We start from the raw sequence: 22,379 nt of genomic DNA, 5'->3' as shown, positions 1-22,379 counted from the left end.
CGACTCAATCGATGTAAGGGAACAACTATAAACTAAAGTCCACGCGGACAAAGTCGCGGGCAACAGCTAGTAGGTACAAATATAGATTTAGTACCCAAAGGGTAAAAATGGGATTTATTACTAATTCGTTGTCTGTCCGTCTGTCTGTCTGTCGCCAGGCTGTAACTACGTGTCTTTTTAGGATAAGTACCCAGAGTACAAACTTCTCTATTACTAATGCCGCGGCCGCACATGCGTCTATCGTCATGAGTCATGACGAAGCTTCGTGAAATGATACACGCAGATGTAGTCGTGAGCCGCAGAATTTCTGCCGGGCAGAATTTTTTTCATACAAATCACGACTCACAAAATTACGCTCGTGTGAATCACACAGGACTTTTGTATGAAACTGAATGCAGCAGAATTCTGCCCGGCAGAAATTCTGCGGCTCGCAACTCACAAATTACGCTCGTTTGGCTTCGCTCTTAGGGGGGCTCTCGTCAAACGTGATTTTTTGGCTTTTTTTGCTAGATATCAATAATGTCAACATGTAGGCACTTGAAATATTCACAAAATCCTCAATTATATTTGTTGTTAAATAATAAAATTAACATGCAATAAATAAGTATTTAAGGGGGGCAGGCTCCTTGATGGAATCTGACTCGCACTTGGGCGATTTTTTAGTTTTGGGTTCTGCTAAAAGTCGGCCTTCACGCAGACACTATTTACAACTATATGACCTATGTCTTGGGTGGGTCGTTATACCCAGTTCATAGCCAATTTGAAATTTCGGATACGCACCTGATCATTCATAGCGTACACAGTCTTAGCGTCGCGAGATGATAGACTCGTCTCCAGATTTTCAGGCCTCTGCAAATAAAAAAAAACACTTTTAGTTCTATTTGTACGGTATAGTAACCTGCTATGGTGGAAATGGAAACAGGGCCTGATCTACAGGGCCCCGAGAATTCAAGGGGCCACCCATCTGTGTCAAACTCAAAAATTGACGATATAGTGCGAAAGAATTCATAATTTTATTAAATGAAACTGATCGTAAGGTTTGCAAATTGCAGCCCTGCTAATCCTGCGATCAATCAAACCCCAATTCATTTAATTCGAGTCTACGTTTGGGTGTTGGTACTTTGAACTGACCATAAAGTTAACATATCTAACGGAAAGGTATATTAACTTTATGGAACTGACAATTAATATTTTATACTTAGATTTAATAGCCGGTTTACATAATTTTTGGAAGTATTAGAGGGCCCCCTGAGCTCACGGTCCGACCCTGAATGGAAATGATATTAGTTCACCTCTAAAATCTACCACATATCATGGCAGGAGTTTATTTACAAGCTGTTTTCACTAGGTAATATCCAATTCCTTTAAAACTTGGAAAACCTTGAAAGCTGGACTTTACTGGATGTATACCGATCAACTTGACCCATCATTCTTTATAAGTTTATTGTCCTAACTCGATCTTAGTAGTAGGTCATTACTTTTATGGCGGATGCCTTATATATATATATAATAAGCGGTAAAGTGGTTTCGTAATCACGATTGCAGGTCGGTAAACGGTCCAACATTTATCTCAATGTTACATTTATAACGATGTAGCCCCTATTTATTTCCTGTAAACATGGTCCTGAGAACGAATAGACTTTAATGCTGTGAAGGATAAAATATGGGTTTTTTACGTTGTATGTACGTGTAGGCACTATCAGAAAATTTGATTCATCTAAGTGTGTTATGTCAATCAATATTGAATTGACATAACTCGACTAATTAATGTCGTAGGTCCGTCATGACCTTATGTGGTACCTACATGAATTTAACTCTTCAGCTCTCATTTCTCTAGTAATCGCTAACGTCTACGGGACCTTATGTAACATAATATGCATTTACTAAAACAATGTAAATGATATTGTTAGTAAAAATCCATGCAAATCAGTTTAGCCGTTTAAGCGTGAACAGACCAAGGAGCTAATATAGAGATGAAATGTGATGTTATTTATATTATCAGAATGTCTGTCTTAGTAGAGTAGTGTAGAGTAACTTTGACATTGTAAAACACAATACTTTATCCTTTCCTTGTTAAAAACGCAGGAAACACCAATTCTCGTTACGTGTGCACCTGACAAACGCCGAAAGTGTACTGACTTAAGCCCCGCCCACAATGATGACGTCAGGACTTAGTTGAAAATCATGGTGCACAGTTGCTTAGGCCAGCTCCTCTCTATATTAGCTCCATGGAACAGACGCACGTAGATTGTAAACGTTTATACACACTTTCGCATTTATAATGTTAAATCGCCAAATAGGTAATGGATATTTTTAGTATATTCTATCATCTATGTGAGGCTCTTATTAAATAAATTAAGCTATACAAGGTGTAATAAAAAAAGGATAATACTTTGGGGTGTGTATGTGTCCCTACTCAGTACTCCCTTGTATAGAGTGGACTGTGAAAGTAGCAGCGCTAAAACAGCAATTCTTTTGTGATTTGGATGGGCAAGCGGCCTAGCGTCATGCAATTTCCCACACAAAAGTTATTCTTTCAGCGCTGCTACGTACACGTAGAACACTATATAGGGGATATACACACCCTAAAATATTATCTCCAAATTTTGATAAACGTTAAATCCGAGCATACGGTTCTAAATAAATAATTTCCGGAGAGGTCTGCAGTACAGGGTACTCGATCGCTAGTCGCAACTCGCAACTAAAAGCCTTTCCATATTGCAATCTTAAGAAATATCAACTGAAACTAGAAGTTATTCTGCAATAGCAAGAAATTAATATTGTTATTACACTGGGTGACTGGGGTCGGAGCTCCGAATCTAAACTAATTTGAACTTTTGCCAATTTGCTAAGTACTCGGAATTTATTTACTGGAACTTATTCGTTTACCTATTAATATTTGTGTTTATTAGGCAACAATATGTAATTATAATAAATTAATTTATGTTACACCATGTATCTTTATGGAATCCGGAGTTCTCATAGTATTTTCGGAACCATAGTATACCTTGGTGCAAAATCTTGCGTTTTGGTAGCATATGCTTAGAAATTAGGACGCTTCTCATAAAACCAAAATCACCATATGTTTCCATATAAATTTTGAGGAGTTCCCTCGATTACTCATGGATTCCATCATCAGATTACCACTTTTGTGACCATGGTACCAAATTGGAGTGAAACCTAATATAACAAAATTAAATTTTGAAAATTGGTTCACAAACGGCGGAGTAATCGTTGAACATACAAAAAAAATCCACAGCCGAACATATTATAACCTCATCCTTTTTGGAAGTCGTTTAAAAAAAACTAGCGATATTACGGAACCCTATATTGCGCGTGGCCCGACACGCATTTGGCCGGTTTTTACCTTTTGGGTAGGTGCGGAACCCTAAAAAAAGTCTCACATAATATCATAATAAAAGCAAGTAGATTTCGCTATAATGTGGCTATAATTTAAGAGTTTCTTGTAATTTCATAAAGCTATCATAAAATAACTATGTAAGGGATAGCAAAAAATATAGGAGCTCTACTCACACCACTGGTAGGAAAAAAAACAATAACCAGTAACTACGAAGGTTTGAAAATAAGGTTTATCTCGACTTTAAATTATCGCGAAATATTAACAAAGCAATCATATCACGGGCGATGTTAAAAAAATCGATTGTTCAGTCCAAAGTGCCTTGACTTGAAGTTGGTCCCATTCCGCGACCGGTTTGTTCACCGGCTGCTCCCAGCGCTGCCGCTATCAGCCAGCAAGTGAAAGGACACTAGTAATTGCTTTCGTGTATTTTGTAATACGTCAAACTTCAATTTATTCCCATAATTTTTCATTAGATTAATGCAGTTATTACTATTGTAAAAAGAAAATCGCGATGAATAAACTTAAGTTAAAATGTATAGTAATTGGTTTATGGTAGCACTTATTAAATTACAAGGGAATGTTACTTAGGTGCTGCAAATGAAACTCATTTAAATTTTATTTGTTATTTTCGACAGACGTTGACTAGAGATAAATATCATCAATAATATTATTGATCCTCAAGAGTACTCTGGTGTTTCGCCCCAAGGTTTTTGGGCCCAGTGGGCCCAATGAATAGATATGAATTTGAAAAAAAAAATCATCTGGCGATTGGTAATTAGAGTAATTATTTTTTATGACTTTTGAGTTTATGTCCGTAGGGCTAGCAAAAAAGTTGTAGATTTGAATAATAAAAAACAAAATAATTACTTACTTTGAATGAAAATATTTATTACACACTGAATGAATATAATATGACATTTAATGAAAAATAATTCAATGGACATGTATAATAAACTAAAATCTCTTATGACATAAATAATAACAAAGTACTTATTTTCTAGATAATCTAATAATATTATTATTGTATAGTTATTTCAGTTTGAAATTTATTTATAATAATTATTTATTCGCCTTAAATATATAATTTATAGCATGACCAGATGAAAAAATGTTAAAAATTCATATCTGGTCATTGGGCCCACTGGGCCTAAAAACCTTGGGACGAAACACCAGAGTACTAGACGACAACGCACAGCCTGAAAGGGGGTAAAAGTTTGTAGGTTGTAGCAAAACAATACCTTAGTGATTACTGATTAGTCCATCAATGTTCTTAAAGAAGGAAGGGCATTTCGTACCTACTAATGTAGCACTTTGAGACATACACCAAATGAAAGGGCTTGAAAAGTCAAACATATTTTTATTGTAAGTATGACAAAAAAATTCTAAACCATGGGAGAAAAAAGTTAAGTTAACTTTTTTATAAGTTATTAAGTAGGTATATAATATATAACTTATAAAAAACTCACTAATAATATTATTAACATAGCTTATAATGTTACTATAATACAAATACGTAAAATAATATTACCTATAATAAGTACCTAATAACTTTAGTAATGACTATTGACTATGCTAGTATAATATTATAATAGGACAATTTGTTATTATATGAGTAAGTAACTTAATTTATGCACTACTTTGGGAATTCGTTTCGTAACTTTTATGTTCGGATGATTGATGTTTCAATAATGAGAGTCATTTATAATGTAGCCACTATTTGTGTGTTTCTAATATGTTTTTAGAGCGTGAAAAGTAGAAAGTTTTAAAAGTAGGTAGCTATCATAAATAAATTGAAAGACGTATTGTTTGAAGTATCTTTTAATTATTATCATCTTTGGACGGATGTAGAGTCTTTACTGACTACTTTTAGACATCTAGCATTTTAAAAAGCAATTACGATTCAGCAATTCTACTTATTTTGAAGTTTGTAGGAATCGTTCTTTACGACTAGAAAGCTCCAAAAATGGAATTCTCATGGAATTCTCCCCTATTGGCCGTACATTTAAAAAAACGCAACCCCCTTTCTGGCGTAGTCAGGTAAAATCGATAGTTTATATGACCAGGCACTGTTGCACGTCAAACCAGCTGTACTATGCTTGTATTCCATATAAAGATGTACTATCTAGTATTTAGTCTTTAGCTCTACATTTTCAATGAGAAAATTGGTTACCTACGTATGGTAGGATTATTGTTGTCGTAGGATTTTTTTGAGAAAACTCTTTTCACGAACTTGTATTTGAAAAATGTTGTTACTCTGGAATGTATATAGTGTGTGTGGTGCCTAGTCATTGGAATTGTTAATATTATTATTATTATTAATGGGGATTGTCCATTTTTTTTTAATTTTGCTCATTACAAAAACATTTCGAGGAATAAGGTCAGTGATCGTTTTTCTGTATATAAACGAAAAAAATACCCATTGGTTACTTATATTTTTGAACAAATACGTTTAACCTTTGTTTGACCTTCAATGGCGTTAAATTAGCAATAAATTCGACCAACATTACGTTTCAAACTTTTTTTAACCGACTTCCAAAAAGGAGGAGGTTATACGTTCGTCTGTTTATATATATATATATATTTTTTTGTATGTTCAACCATAACTTCGCCGTTCGTAGACCGATCTTCATGATTATTTTGTTGTTGTACAGGGTTGAATCCGAGGTTGGTACCATGTTTACAAAAATGGTGATCTGATGATGGGATCCATGAGGAATCGAGGGGACTCCTTGAAATTTGTATGAAAACATATAGTGATTTTGATTTTTTCTGAAGTGTTTCAGGCATATACTACCAAAAAGTAAGATTTTGCACCAGGATGTACCCTGGTTCCGAAGGTACCCAACAGAACTTTTGAATCCTTTTAGATACAAGTTCGAGGATTTTGGCTTTATTTATACTACTCCAAGCAAAAGCCAATGAATTCTACATTATTTCTACTAAACATAGGCTAAATTTTATTTTGGAAAAAATTGGGTTTCGTAAGATATTTGGGTTTTTCGGACGCCAGGTGTAAAATCAACCAGAAAAGTTACTTATTTTGCGTACGCTGCCGAAACTATATAAGATAGAACCATAAAATGTTCTAAGTAATTGTAGATCTTATAAATATCTACAAAAAAGTCCGCGACACACTATACTTATCTATGTCGAGTAAGGCACAATAACAATTTTGTTAGGTATTTAAAAACCTTGAATTTTTTTTGGACAACATTTAAACGCGTTTATTTTACTTATGCAATTAATCCTTATGAAAATAAATTATTTCATCACTAAGTACGGTTTATGTAGATAACATTTGGTCTTTTAATGATTAAAATTGGACGTTTAGTTTTGAAATTATGGCGAAATGAAAATATAACGATAGTGGACGTAACCAAGCGGGGGTGTTCGTGCGGGAGGAAGACAATCTGTGCAGTGTGCACAATATGCATCCCTTCGGATAATGACTGCGTCCGCGTCGTCGATGTCAGTGTTGCAGTCTGTGAATTGACCTGAGAATCAGTTTGCTGACCGACTCTTTCCTGAGTAGGCTTTTTGCAGCCGTAACCGACATCCACGCGGGCGGAGCCGCGGGCGACCGCTAGTAATAATATGTACAACTCTAAGACAACAAGCTATAAGTAATATTATAGCCTTGTGGTCTCATGGGTAACTAAAAGGGTAAAATTATTATTTTTTAACAAAAAATTAAAACCGACTTCCAAGGTAAAAACAAAAGTAATATTCTTAAAAATAATCTAAAAAGAATCAAATAATTCTTATTCGTTATTATAGTGCCGTCTCCAGACTTCGCCTAAACCTCAACTATTTCTGTACTCAATCTTCGTACTTATGAAGTCGCTACCAGCCCGGAAAAGTTCTGAGATCCTTGACATAGAACTTACGCTAAGGTAAGCTGGTTTTTTTTGGTTTGGATTATTTGATTCTTTTTAGATTATTTTTAAGAATATTACTTTTGTTTTTAACTTGGGAGTCGGTTTTAATTTTTTGTTAAAAAATAATAATTAAGCTTCTCGTATCAGCTTTCACATAATGAGAACTTGCATTTGACGAACCAGCCATTATAAATAAGATTGAAAGGAAATTTAAAACATATGCAGAGGTCAATTGGCGGCCGATGATGACATCAGAGTGAAACTTTAAAAATTTATTGAGAAAAAACTAGCCAATGAATTTCAAAATTATTTAATTTATATTCTTAAAATACCCTATTTTAACGAAAAAAAAAAAAAGTACATGTGATTTTTTTTTGGACAATGTCCATTATTACTATCGTGCTGAGTCTGCGGATTGTGATTTTTTTATAATGTGTTTTTTTTCATATTATTTTGTGTTACATATGTATCAAAAGAACAGGAAATCTCACGAGAAGTGTATTAAATATAATTAATTATACTAGTTACAGCACCATGCCCAAACCTCATTCAACAGTTTGAAGGTGAGTTTGAAGCCTCTTGCAAATTATATATTAATGATAATTTAATATCAATAATAACAATTAATATTAGTATAGATCACGAATTTAGGGAACGCTACCATCCCTAAGTTTAATGTAATGGGACAGTACCTATTTTTAAGAGGTTATAGAAAACTATCATATTAATAAAGGTTAGAGTTACTTTAATGTACGTAAAAACTAAGCACGTATTTAACATTGGTACTCTTTAGCTCTACATAATATCTATTCACTTAATGAATTTAAGCTTAATAATATGTTGAAACTAATTTGTAAATATTTCCCAAATGCTATATTTTTACTTTACAATGCTACTGATGATTATTGCTTGAAACTTAATTTTGCTATTGATAAATTAGACTATAATGAAAAATATTTGTGTGATAAATCTTTAATCTATAAGTGGAAAAAATATCATACCTCTAAAACTTCTAGCTTAGGCCATTTGAATGTCTCAACTGTAAATATCTTAGATAAACCAAAAAGGGGTACAATACCATATTACTTTCCTACTAAGATAAAAGAAAAAAAGAGTAATGATCAGTTGTTTTTTCAGTCCTAAAAATGAGGTAAATTCACATGTATACAATACGATAAACTATAGGTTACTACACCAGAACATTGCTGGACTAAACTCAAAACAAGATATTCTAAATGTTACAATTACAGAGTTATTGTCTCAAAATCTAATTCCACATATATGTTGTTTCTCAGAAAGTTTTTTAAATAATGAAAATGCAAATGTAAGATTACATGGATATAGAATGGTATCAAAATTTTGTAGAACAAATAATAGTAAAAGAGGTGGTGTCTGCATCTTTGTAAAAAATGGTATGACATATAAAGACTTACCTTTTATTAAAAACAAATATGCTGAGGACAAAAATTTTGAGTGCTGTGGGATTGAGCTTATTCCATGTGGTATAATTGTCATTTGTTTATACAGAACTCTTAACTCTGATGTGAACTTATTCCTACGCAAATTAGATTCTATGTTATTTGAACTGCTAAAGTGTAAAAAAAAAAAGAATAATATTAGCTAGAGACTTAAGAGGATACACCAGGGGCGAGAGAAATTGAAAATAGGTATTTGAAAATGTATTGCTGTCTCACCAATCTCAAGTCTCCCACCGCAGAGTGCGATAGAGGCAACACGACAAAAGTTCTAATATAAGAACAGAAAATCTTCGATTCGTTGTCCGCTGATTCCTTCTCCAAAACTTAACCGATTTAAGACTTTTTTCATTAAGAATTAAAACAAGGCTTGAGCTGTGTTCCTATGTTTTATTTTTTTTGTATAAAATATACAAGTCAGTTTTGTTTTCTGGGTGTTTGAACACAGAGGAAAATCTTGCCATTTTTTTTGGGTTTTTAGACGTTCTTAGCTTTTTTAATAATAAAATTATGAAAAAAAAGAAAACATAGGGATATGCTAATAGTGGCCATTGATATTCAGGAAAAAAATCATAACTCTACCGGCATTATCCTGGGAGGAAACAGGGGACAGCGTTTGTATAATTACTTTTAAATATTGACACATTAAAACAAAGTAGAGCTACATGCGATTTGAAATCTCTTTTACTAAACTACAACCTCTCGCTTCACATTAATAAACCAACGAGGCATCAATCGTGCATTCATCACATAATAAGCAACGTTAATGACGCTTCAAGTTCATTGTTAGAACTTGCTCTTTCGGATCATAATACAGTTAAAATGTTACATATACTTACCTGTAAAGAATGTGCCTTACATTCCAACAACATACTTTATTTATAAAAATGACTACAGTCAAGAAAACATAGAGAAGTTTCGTTATTATCTCAGTCAGCTGTCGTTTAGCGATGTTTTTGCTAAAACGGACATAAATAATGCGATGGATGCCTTTTACGGTGATTTTCTACTTTTTTACAAATTGTGTTTTCCGTTAAAAAGAATCAAAATGACGAATAAATATTAAAAAATAAAATGGATAACGAAAGGAATAAAAACGAGCTGTAGAACTAAAAGATCACTTCGCTACATGTTTTATAAACACAAAACTAATAACAATAAAAATAAATACATAATATATTCGAAAATATTACGCAAATGCCTGTATGTCTCACAAAGAATATTTAATGAGAATTATCTACGTACTGCTAAAAATAAATGTAAAGCCTCTTGGAAATTAATAAATAATGAAAAAAATTACAAAAATAATTATGATATTATAAAGGACATAAAAAATGAATTAAATGGTACTATACTAATAATAATAATAATAATAATAATAACGTGACATTATCAAACACAAATAGTGAACGTATATTCAGCTCAATTTTTTATTCCCATGTAGTTTAACTGAAATTGATAGTGTAATTCGTTCATTAAAAAATACTAATGCTGAAGGTTATGATGGTGTATCCACGAAAATCATTAAGTATTGTAAAAAAGAGTTAGCCCCAATTATTTTACATCTTATCAACTTATCATTTGAAACTGGCAGTTTTCCAGAATTATTAAAATTATCTATTGTAAAACCGTTGCACAAAAAAGGAGATAAATCAAAAGTTGAGAATTATCGTCCAATAACTCTTATACCAATATTTGCAAAAATTTTTGAAAAAATTATGTAAGTATAAGCGACTAATGACTTTCATAAAAAAGATGAATATAATTAAACAACCAGTTTGGATTTCAGAATGACAAGGGAACGGTATTAGCAGCGTCAACTCTGGTGCATACCGTAGTTTCTGATCTAAATAAAAATAAATCGGTCGTAGGTATCTTCTTTGATATGCGCAGGGCATTCGACTTTGTATCTCACAAAATCCTAATAAATAAATTAGAAGATTTAGGTATACGAGGCCCAGCTCTAAACTGGATAAAATCCTACCTCTCTAATAGAAGACAGTATGTGGAAATAAAATCTATAAATGAGAAAAATATACTAAAATCATCTAAATCACATTATAAAGTCAACGATACAGGAGTTCCACAAGGCAGTGTACTTGGTCCACTGTTATTTTTATTATATATAATCTACCTGACATTACAAATTATGAAAATGACATATCGATAATAATAAATAGTAAGGAAAATATTGACATTGAAACTAATAATACAATTAATAAAGTAGTAGAATGGCTTGATAAAAATAACTTAAATATAAACTTGAGACAAATTATATACAATTTCATAACTATGGTACTAGACTAAATGATCTGAATATTAATTACAAAGATGAATGCATTCAAAAGGTGCACAGCACTAAGTTCTTAGGTATTTATATTGACGAAAATCTTAACTGGAAGGCTTACATAGAGTATACGAGTATATGTAAGAAATTAAATAGTTACGTATATGTTCTACATAGACTGAGGCAAATATCAACCTTACCAACTGTACTTTCGGCATACCAATAATAGTCCGTATCTGAGTACTGAGGCCACATATCCAATGTGGCCTCAGTACTCAGATACGGACTATTACTATGGGGGAACTCAAATGACATTAACAAAGCATTTATAGCGCAGAAAAAATGTGTACGGGCCATATGTGGTAAGCCCTCATATGAGTCTTGTAAGTCTCTTTTTAAAAAATTAAGTATTATGACGCTTCCTAGCCTTTATATATACGAACTAGTAAACTTCGTAAAAATTCACTATAGTTATTTTACAGAGGCAAGTGAGATTTACCCGAGAACTAAAAGAAAACCCAAACGTCTAGTATTAGATATCATTCCCAGAACGAATCTATATCAAAAACAATATTATGCCATGTGTATAAAGGCGTATAATGCTACCCCAACAACCATAAAATCCCTACCTTATAATAAATTTAAGGAAGAAATGATTAAATGGCTAAAGCTAAAAAATTTTTATTCCGTCACAGAGTTCCTAAATGAGAAATAACATTTTCTTATTAAACTGTTGACATTGAATTACTATGAAAATATTCTATTATACTTAATTATTATACTATTGACATTAAATTATTGTTTTGAATCAATTGAAGTGTAATATTAGCTCGTAGGATTAGGACATACTATTGAATTGTTTATTATATCGAATTATTTATAATAGAAAATGTATTTAAATGAAAATAATGTATTAAGAATAAGTACCTAAGAATTTGCATGCTATATTATTAGTGAAAAGTGTGATCTAAGAAAGACTATTAACTGTAACACCAAAATGTACCACTTTTGAAGCAAATAAAGAAATATGAATATGAATATTCCTCTTAAAATAAAAGAAAAAAAAATTCAAACTTCTGCTAAGTGTACCTAATAACTTAAAGGTGCATGATGCATTACCGCGAGCATTCACGTGTAATGTAACATTATAGATTCGTTTTTGAGCATTACTTTACAAAAATACCCCCCTGACCGACGAGCATTCACATGCAATGTAACATTAAAGATTCGACTTTGAGCATTACATTACAATGCCTCCCTGACTGACGAGCATTCTGCATTCGCGTGTAATCAATAATGTAACATTCGACTTTAAGCATTCCAAAGCTAGTTGATGTTACAAACTTACAAGTTGTATCAAGATAATTCACACTGTATTATTACAACGCATTGTTCGCATTGTTTATAAAAATCGAAGTAATTAAGACAATTTTGTATGGAACTCTACATTTTATTCTAACGAAAGTAAAGAAAGAAATTGGGATTTTAAGGTTACCAACATTGAATAATAATATGTAACACACAACTATTAATAATTGTTTCAATTGACATTTCCTGGATGTCCCTTCATGTTTTCAATGTGTGTCGTTAGAAAGCATCTATTACAAACGGCGGAGAGAATTCTTTGGTAGGACATAATTGTCGGTCAGTGACCTCGTTTGGTCTCTTCTAAAATAGCGTTAAATAAATTGATGTTATTACAATTGGAACGCATCTCTCGTCGTAGCTCGTAAGTCGTAACCTGTCCGAGGGAGGCTCGGGTTGGATGGGAACAAAAAAGGGACGCAGGTGAATGTTTTTTGTGTGCGCTCCTAAAATGTATTGTCAACAAATCGAAATTATATTTTTAGATGATCTTTTCGCTGTGCTATTGTTTAATATAGGTTATTTTTTGTGTTTGCATTTTTTATGACTTTATTTGTGATGTGTAGAGTGTATTTAAAAACAACATCATAATTGCCTTTTTAACGCATTTTCGTATTTATTCATTATTTAACTATTATAACTATTATTTTCATACTAATCATAATATTATTTTCATATTGGAAAGGGAAACCACAGTTATGGCATATTATATAATTATAATATTATGACGTTATCTCCATTATCTACGTATTATATCAATACTATGACCTACTTCGTAGTTCGTACATATCTCGTTATATCTTATCAAAAGTATTTTTCTTTTTTATTAATTGAATTAGATTAAAATAGCTTTAGAAATGTTACATATGAATCGGTATTTAACTTTTTAATAAGAAATTCAATTTCAGTTACTACATCCCGTGCATAATATAAGTAGTCAGATGTTAGTCTAAAGTTGGGGATACCAATTATATTATACTGCATGCATCTATAGGTTATAAATAAGACATATTAAAGATAATAATTATTATATTACGATGATAACATTGCAAAAATATAATTGACAAGGGTGTTGTTATCAGAGATTTAAAAATTGCTTAAGTATATTTAAATAAGGTAATTCTGAAAAAAAAAAACAGTAAGTAACTCACTTAATTATTCATGAATGCTAATGCCGAGGAATTTATTATATCGGTATAAGTCCACAGGACGTTTATGATGAATATTTTTCAATCATATAATGTTAAATTGTTGCAAAATAAGTTAGTTTTCCGTGCGACGTCCAATCGTATGCCTACTCATGCAAAAGAAAGTACGTACCTACCATTCATTCGGCTACTGCTGATTCATTCTATTAAGTTTGTAACAGCAGAAATATTAAATTATTGACTTTAATTAAACACGCTCCGGTTCCATGTAATATATAATGAATGTTCGTGGGCAACGTGAAGCACACGATCGCAGGCCACTCGAGTTCACACAATCGCGAGTCCACTTTAGCACAGATTCGACACAAACTTTTCAGAGCGAGAGTATAAAAATGTAGAGTTCGGAAAGGTTTAGTTGGAGTCGAGTGTAGAGGCACGCTAGAGTCTAGACACACGTGCGGGTAGCGCGGGAAGACTGCGTGGCGGTCGGCCGTCGGCCGCGCGCCGCGGAGGGGGCGCCCGCCGCTGTTGCCCGCGCTCGCCGACCGACGCTGGGGGCGCTGCCATCGCCTCTACTGAACGACTAAATTCAAAGCCTTCGCTCTATTCGGATAACCGAATTCAAATCTCAGGAAAAACTTTATTTAACGGCTTTCTGTGGTTTACGATTTACTATGTTAAATAATCACACATTCGGATACCAATTATTGTAAGTAAAAACTTACAATAATTGGTGTCCGAATTATTTAATTTAGTGTTTTACTATGCGATAAAAATAATTTACTAAAAATATTATAATACGAATTTAAATATAAAACTGAATCCTTAGGTACTGTAACATTTAATTAATGAAACCTTTAATTTACTATTAATAAAGTTAGAATTACGAACTTTATAAATTATAATTCATACTAATAATATAAAATGTGAAAGTATTTATCTGTTACCTCTTACGTTTAAACCACTGTCGGCTAGTCGTAGTAGAAATAAAAAAAATCTATACAAAATTAAAATATCTCCATAGATATATTTTAGAGTCCTCGTAAAGGATATAGGTAGTGTCCAACCGAAGGTCTATTTTTGGCCGAAGCCGAAGCCGATTAATCGGCAATCGCCACAACCTTCGGCCGAAGCCGAAGGTTTATAATCTTAATCGCTCGACTCTCAGTAATTAATTTTTAACCGACTTCAAAAAAGGAGGTTATCAATTCGACGCGTATGTATGGAATGTAATATTTTCAGAAGTGTCCAATTTTCGTATATTATGTTAGTCTGTAATCTGTAATTCTGTATCAGCGTCTGAACAAATGTGCCAAATTACAAGTGAATGTATGTGATATGTATGTATGTTTTATGTTTGTGTTCGCATATCGGTGGAACCAACTCTGGAACTACCCCCCCGTTTTCAGTAATTCTTTTTTTGTTGTACTAGGTATTGTTCAAATTAGGGAATAGTGCAAGTTTCATCAAATCAGTTCAGTAGTTTTGGTGATACGGAGTTTTAATTGTCAATTACGTATAATTTTGAAGTCGGTTTTATCTTTTTAAATTAAAATACAGTTATGTTCAATATTGTCTACACTCTACAAGCTACAATTATTAATATTAAAATTAAGTATTTCAAAACTTCAATATTGAAGGTTTACCTCTATATTGACGTGATTTAGAGATGGTAATAAAAGTTTGTGATTTCGTGATTTATTTATTACTTAATAATTTGTGGACTACAAATAAAGAATGACTCAAATGTGTAGTTCGAAAACGGATGAAAATTCGGAATAAGTGTAAAGAATCAAAATTACTTATAGAGAATTTAATGAGGTTTTTTTTCAATATTTTTTGCTACAGCGCATTGTTTTTTAGTTATTAGCCAAAAGCCAAAAATTGAGACTTTTGTCACTCGCCCCTCACTCCGGCTCACCTCCTAGACTTCAGGACTTTTAGTACGTTTTGTCCCTAAGCACCCTGAATAAGTTCCAGCAGAAATCTCTTAGATTCCCGCTCTTTATTGACTGAACTATTGTAAAAAAATAATAATTTCTTTATTATTTCACAAATAACAATAATAATTGGACTTTGTTTTACACGACTAGACCAAAACTAGTCTAGATAGAGATAGATGAATAAAATAAACAAACACTAACATATTTTAATAATAGTTTTTGTTTATTGTATTTGACAGTGACTCCCAGCGGCCTCTGCATACACAACCGGTCCGTCGCTCTCTCACGACTCACTCAGTCTTTCGTAAGTTCGTAACAGAGGCCGTACCACGAAACCTTTTTGAGACTCAAACAATCGTACGAGAATGCCGCGTCCTACTCTAACAATGTCATTTCACGTTTGTAACTCTAGTATTTATAAAAACTAGTATTAAAATATGTTAGTAAATAAATAAAATATCTTTTTATTCAAAATGGGTATCATGATACACTTTTTGAAAGTCGAACGAAGAAACTACGTTGCCTACCACCGGCACCGGCACCGATTGTTTGAGTCTCAAAACAATTTCGTAGTAGGCCTCCAGTTTACAGTTAGTTCAATTTCGACGGTTGCTCGGACCTTTGGCAAAGCTTCGGCTTCGGCCGGGTTTTAGGCCGAAGCCGAAGGTTTCGCCGAAGGTGGTTTTTTTGGCCGAAGGCGGCCGAAAGCTTCGGTCGGACACTAGATATAGGACAATTTTTACCCTAAAACAGGGATGTTTTAGGCGTGATATAAACAAATTTCGGCGTAAAAACGCTAGAGCTTTAAAAAAAATATAAGTAAGTATAAAACTGTCGTCCTGATCTTATGAATAGGAACTGTCCAATAAAATATCATTTTTTTTTTTTTTTTTAATGAAATAAGGGGGCAAACGAGCAAACGGGTCACCTGATGGAAAGCAACTTCCATCGCCCATGGACACTCGCAGCATCAGAAGAGCTGCAAGTGCGTGGTATTTATCCGGTCGAGCCGGCCCATTCGTGCCGAAGCATGGCTCTCCCACGTATAATCATAACCCCATCGGGTTCGGATATGTTTGATTTGTATATTGATACGAGTAAGTACTTTGATCATATTCTAATATACTAGACGTTCCGCGCGCCTTCTCTCGCGTAAATTAGATGTTTCACAGACAAATTAGTCAATAAAAATAGCCTATGGGCTATGATCCTTCACGTGGTCTATTTCTTATCTGTGCCAAATTGCTCCAGTAGTTCGTGAGATAAGTCCTTTCAAATAATTCGCCCCGTTTTTTCACATTCTCCTATATTTCTTCGTTTTTATTACTCTTAAGTCATAAAATATAGCCTATAGCCTATTAGTCTTAGCGGGATAAAATATAGCCTTCCTCGATAAATGGACTATCTAAAACTGATTTTTTTTTAAATTGGACCAGTAGTTCCTGAGATTAGCGCGTTCAAACAAACAAACAAACAAACTCTTCAGAATTATACTATTATATAGTATAGATTAGTACCTATAGATTATGCTGTCCAGATAATGAAGCCGGAAAGTAGGAAATGGAACTTCAGGAGAAAAATTCGTGTCATAGCCGTGTTTCGGCTCATTGAAGAGGTTTTGCGTTTAAATTTGAGTGTGTTTATGCTTCAAAGTCTGATGATAAAGCTGGAAGGTATTAACTGGAACTTCGTGATGGAAAATCGTATCATAGCCGTATTTCGGCTTATTAGGTACATGTCTTGCAATTAACTTTGATCATGAGAAGAGACAAAAACCATAGAAATATTTCATAATATTATACGGAGCCCTAAAGTCGCCCTGCTATGTCAGACGCTAAAATTGTTTTTAAATGTAGTATGAAAAAAGATATGAATATTATTTAATTAGAATATAATAAATATTTTAAATAAGTAGATTTTAATTCTTTTCTATAATTTTTCATAGAGCGCATAATTAACAGTTACTTTAAATATGTATTAAATACGAAATACTATTGCGATACATTTGTAAGAAAGGAACAAAAATTGTAAAAAATAAAAATAATAATAGGTTGGTATTTGGTACTCGTATTTGACCTTTTATCATACTTTCATATTCACTTACCGAGAAGGTGGCATTATGTTATTTGTATAATTCTCATAGACCACAAAATTTTAGTTAAAACATCACCAACTGAATATGACTCTCACACTGACAAATATGTAGAGTCAAATCTCGAACTTTACACCGCCTAACTTTTCCAGTAATTGGCGAAATGTAGAGTTTCAGCTTATTTTTTTGTATTATTTTACAGATATCTGTACAAAAAATTAAAGCGATTATATTTTGCACTGTTTAGTACATACTAAACAGTGCTAAATACATTTTATTCAACTCAACTTTCATATTATTATTTATATTATGTATGTAGTGAAGTGATCAAATCGCACATTTTGTTCAAATGTAAATTTTTATACCTTGCATCATAATGATGTTCTGAGAATCTAATGAATAATAATTAATAATAGTACCTACATAAATATTGTATATTCGGGTTAAAAAGACTGTAAAATATGAAATACTTAAGTTCATTATTTTCCTCCTCTTTTTGACAGTCGCGAGTCGGTTAATAGCAATAATTAATAATAACCTGTTACAAAAATATATGTTATTTTAACGCGAATATCCTAGTTCTTAATTTTACTTATAAGTTATAACTTACCTTATACATGTTGTAGATCTTATAAGATCTGTCGTCATCGTGGACAGGTATCTGTGGGGACTCCATCCTGACTCCTGAGCTTATACAATTTGGGGCCCACTTGAATTTATTTGGTCCATTCCAATATTCGCTCACTATTGTCACTTTATTTTACGATCCTTCATAAAACCTCATTTCCGTAAACCTAAAAAAATAATTATATTTAATACCTAATCTAAAACTTAATTCCTAACTTTTGACAATAATTATTGTGAGGTGATTTAAATTAATTCGTAGTATCATTATTATCTTAAAATTAGCGATGAACGAAAGGTAAGCGATCCGGTGCCGGTACGGGCCGTATTTTCAGAGGGAAATCGGGCTGTATTGCGGTAGGTCCACCCGGTAACCTAGAAGAAAACCGCGACTATAATAATTAAGATTCAATCCCGGTTAAATAATGGGAAATAAAAAAATTGAAGAATGTATTCGGGTTTAAAGTTGAATGCTACTCTTGAGTCGGAAGTTGATATCGTTAATCGCGTAATTACGTGGTATCGGGAGGCAGCGGACGCGCGGTGCCTGTCCGACGTCGGTGTCAATGCGGGCCGAGCACGTGGCCGGTCAGCGCGCGGGCCCGTCCGGGACACAGTCGCGAATCCGCGAGGGAGCGCCCGCCGGAAACCGAGGTGTACCGGAGCTCCTCGAGCACAGAGAAGTGGCGGCCCGCGGCGCGCCGCCCCCGCCGCCAACGCCCCGCGCGCCCCGCACACCCCCCGCACCCCTCACATGCACCAGCCTCCACCTCACCCCGCATGCTATGCTCGCCTTAATCGCGAATTAAGGTTCCAGAAATGTTTACTGTTGAGCTTAGAGCTTAATTTGATGCCATTCATTTTTGTCTTTAATCAGAAGTTTTCTTGTGCGAGAAGATTTGGCGGTACAATGTGATTCGTTTGGCAGATTAGAGTTAAGCGGTGCTCGAAATAGACAATACTTTCTGAATATGGCGGCGACGGGCGAGGTTCCCTTGTGACTCGTGTATAGATGAATATTATGCAATATGCTCGACTCGTTACAATGTATATCAATAAAGCAATGACGATGATGATCGTGAATTAGATAAACGTAGCGGCGATAAACATTTTATCTCCGATATTATCATCCACTTACGTCGTACTACATTTTATCACCAAAATTAAGCAAATAAAGTGCAATGTCGTCGCTTTGTACCGGACGTGCTATGTATATCTTTATTTTTAGTATTACTGACTAATAAATAAAGTCAAAGAACGAGGACAAAAACGGTCCTAAGTCGTAACATCCATAATAATATCTTGAAAACATAACATGTTATAGAATGGGCTACAAAAGCGAGCGTTTGCAATAAAACCTTGCGATACTCGCGGACCGGTTTCGCAGCATCCAGACGAGGGGTACAGAACACCACAGTCCACAACAGACTTAATTGCTGTTTAAGGAATACTTTAACATTCTATATTACTTTCTTTTTTATGTAATATTAAAGAAAATTTAATGTTTTAAGCCAGCAAACCATATTTAGATTTTTCTGTAGTGTACTTTCACCTTTTTTTTTTATCGTTATAAGTTTTTAATACACTTCCTGGATGAAAATATTACACGGTACTCTTTATTTAATTTATAAAACTTAATTTTCGAAATTAATTTACCCTTCTTGTTTTTCCTGCTGGATGTCAACATCATAAGACGAACTCCTGTTCGTTTTATCTAGAACCTAGGTAGGACGGTTGTGACTTGTGCGACGTGCTTGTACCCTCTAGGAAAGTATTTTTCAAAATTCCTCCCCAAATACGGTTCAACAGGGAGACAAAGTTTGATTGCCATGAATCCTTGACGCGAAGTCGCGGGAATAACCTACTTTTCGTTGAGGTTCTATCCCACAGTGATGACCCCAGGCCGCTGAAATGTGAGCACCAACCGTTTTACTAATTATCACAATATTAATACGCGAACGAAAAACTTTGTAACCCTTTTTACGAAAAATGGGGAAACGTAGGTTCATGAAATTTTGCACAGTTATAGTTTATATCGTGAAGGAGTGCATCGAACTAATATTATTTTGAAATTATGCTTTTATCATAAATTTTTTTAACAAATAAAACATTACACACACTACAACACACACATGAGAAATGACAGATTTTTGAGTGACAAGCCTATATTTTTACAAAATATAGGTAGTAGTCCAAATGTCATTGAAACTAAGGTCGAATTTCAAGTTCTCTAGTTATTATTATTATTATCAAAACTTTACTGAAAACTTGCTCAGCAAGCAATGTTAGAAAAATTGCGTCTCTAGTACAGATAAACCTTAATATTTGTCTATTGATGGGTTAGGTTAGCTTCACGCCAAACCGCTGAATTGATTTTGGATGAAATTTAGTGTAGAGTACTGAAAATGGACAATAAAGTATAGTTTTAATTGAGCAAGCAATAACGAATTTTGCGGGAACGAAGTTGCGGGCGAGTGGCGACATCTCATTTCATAAATATTTTTAAACTATTCTCGTTAGATGGCAATCATATCGGGGTTAACATTAAATGGTATTTACTATTTGCCCATCATAATTATTTTGTATTGCCTGGTCATTTAATACGAAAAAATCAGGGCCAATATGCCAAGGTTTCGCATATTAAGTTAGCTTTTGTTTCGAGTCAATTCTTAAATATTTTTACATATATTTCAACAAACCTCGAAATAAGAATTATAATCATGTATTTAAATTTATAATAACTCTTTGATTGCTTACTCAGTTGTCTTTAGTAACTATAGCACCTATTTTTGGCACTTGGCAGTAATTATTTTCTATATCTAAAATTACCTTAGTTATTATGCAATTTAGAAAATAATATAAAGCAACTTACCAGCATAATTACTTTTTTATAAGTAATGTATTTCACTTAATCAGCTTGTTTCTATTTTATTTGGATTTTTTTTTGTTTGAGCATGGAAGGTTAAATATTTTGGTACGTTTTATAATAATAACTAATTAGTACACATAGTAGTATACGCCTACCTACACAAAACATGCGCGTAAAATTGCATTTAATTTTTGATTTATATTTTGATATAATTAATTCAGTTAAACTCTTTAAAGTGTATTTGTAGTTTAAGTGAAGCCGCAAGTAGTAAAGTGTCTGAGAATACCCTCTGTTGACATTTGACTAAAGAACTTGTTACGTGGCTCCAGCCCATGCAGGAAGTCCAACGTACTTTAGGAGCTACAATTTATAGCTGCTGTAGTCGACTGTTAAACTACTTTTAATGCCATGAGATTTGATCAAAGAATAAATAAGTTTGTTGGCAAAATTTATGACACAGAGTAATAATGTCTCCCAAAACGATATTCAGTGAGGACTGAGGGTGGCAGAATTATTTCTATAGTCGTAAGTGTGTGCGCTATACACAGTAGCACATATAAAGTAAGAGTTCCTTTACTCTCATAACCACGTAGGATGAATGAGAATGAGGTTGGTGAGAGATCACACGCAGCTCAGGCGGCAGGACCGACTTTTTACATGCGTATCTGACATATTTAAAATCTTTCTTGGCATCAGCCGATGCCCTCTTCGCCCAACCCAAACTTGGAAACAACATTCCTAATTGCAATTTAAAAATGACTTCAAACGTTATCTCATTTTTAGTCATCACCAATCACCATACTCTATACCACCACACTATAGAAAACGTAAATGTAACAGCCAATTTCAGTATGCAGCATCAAATCAGTTTAGCATACGCCCATAAAGTTAATATACCTAGCGGAATAGAGAAACAAAAGCCTGAGCAAGAGAGATGTCACTATCAGTGTGACGTGTGATACATAACATCAGCATTCTTTTTTTGACGTCCAGTCGGCACGTGCCGCACGTTGACAATTTAATCTCATAGAAATCATGTTCAATATGTGTACGTATACGCTTGTGTAAGTGTATACGTACACATATTTTTACACGCAGATGAAACCAATTTCGGTTTCGTTTGACAGCTCGAGATTGTGGCTCTATTCCGCTAGGTATATTAACTTTATGCATACGCCACGGTTATGTAGCTGTGTCAGCCTGACAGGTGTGATATAATTGGTGGTGGGAATCAGTGATAAAGAGTGACGTATAGAATGCTCGAGGATTAGTGTGTCGTGACGGTGACCGGGAGCATGAGATGCTCGGAAATAGTTTGTCCTGACTCCTGAGTCGTG

General features: G+C 33.7%; 1 protein-coding gene across 4 annotated transcripts in view; it reads right to left on the bottom strand.

Moving 5' to 3' along the window:
• LOC121731667 (TOX high mobility group box family member 3-like) overlaps nucleotides 1–18,827 on the bottom strand; it is a 53,355-nt gene extending 34,528 nt beyond the window's left edge. For 2 of the 4 annotated variants that reach the window (XM_042121226.1, XM_042121228.1), the window contains exons 1-3: nucleotides 18,690–18,827; nucleotides 18,160–18,343; nucleotides 781–849 (exon numbers count right to left, since the gene is read on the bottom strand). In XM_042121226.1, coding sequence (XP_041977160.1) covers nucleotides 781–849; nucleotides 18,160–18,225 — 135 coding nt within the window. In that variant the 5' untranslated portion in view covers nucleotides 18,226–18,343; nucleotides 18,690–18,827. Of the gene's footprint in view, nucleotides 1–780; nucleotides 850–13,686; nucleotides 13,979–18,159; nucleotides 18,344–18,689 lie in introns of those variants that run through there. The other 2 variants (XM_042121230.1, XM_042121227.1) reach the window with 2 other exon arrangements.
• Between the last annotated feature and the right edge of the window lie 3,552 nt (nucleotides 18,828–22,379).

This window comes from Aricia agestis, chromosome 11 (genome assembly GCF_905147365.1).
Source record: "Aricia agestis chromosome 11, ilAriAges1.1, whole genome shotgun sequence".
NCBI lineage: Eukaryota > Metazoa > Arthropoda > Insecta > Lepidoptera > Lycaenidae > Aricia > Aricia agestis.
Note: the sequence above shows the minus strand (reverse complement) of the source record. Positions and strands in the feature narration are given on the sequence as shown.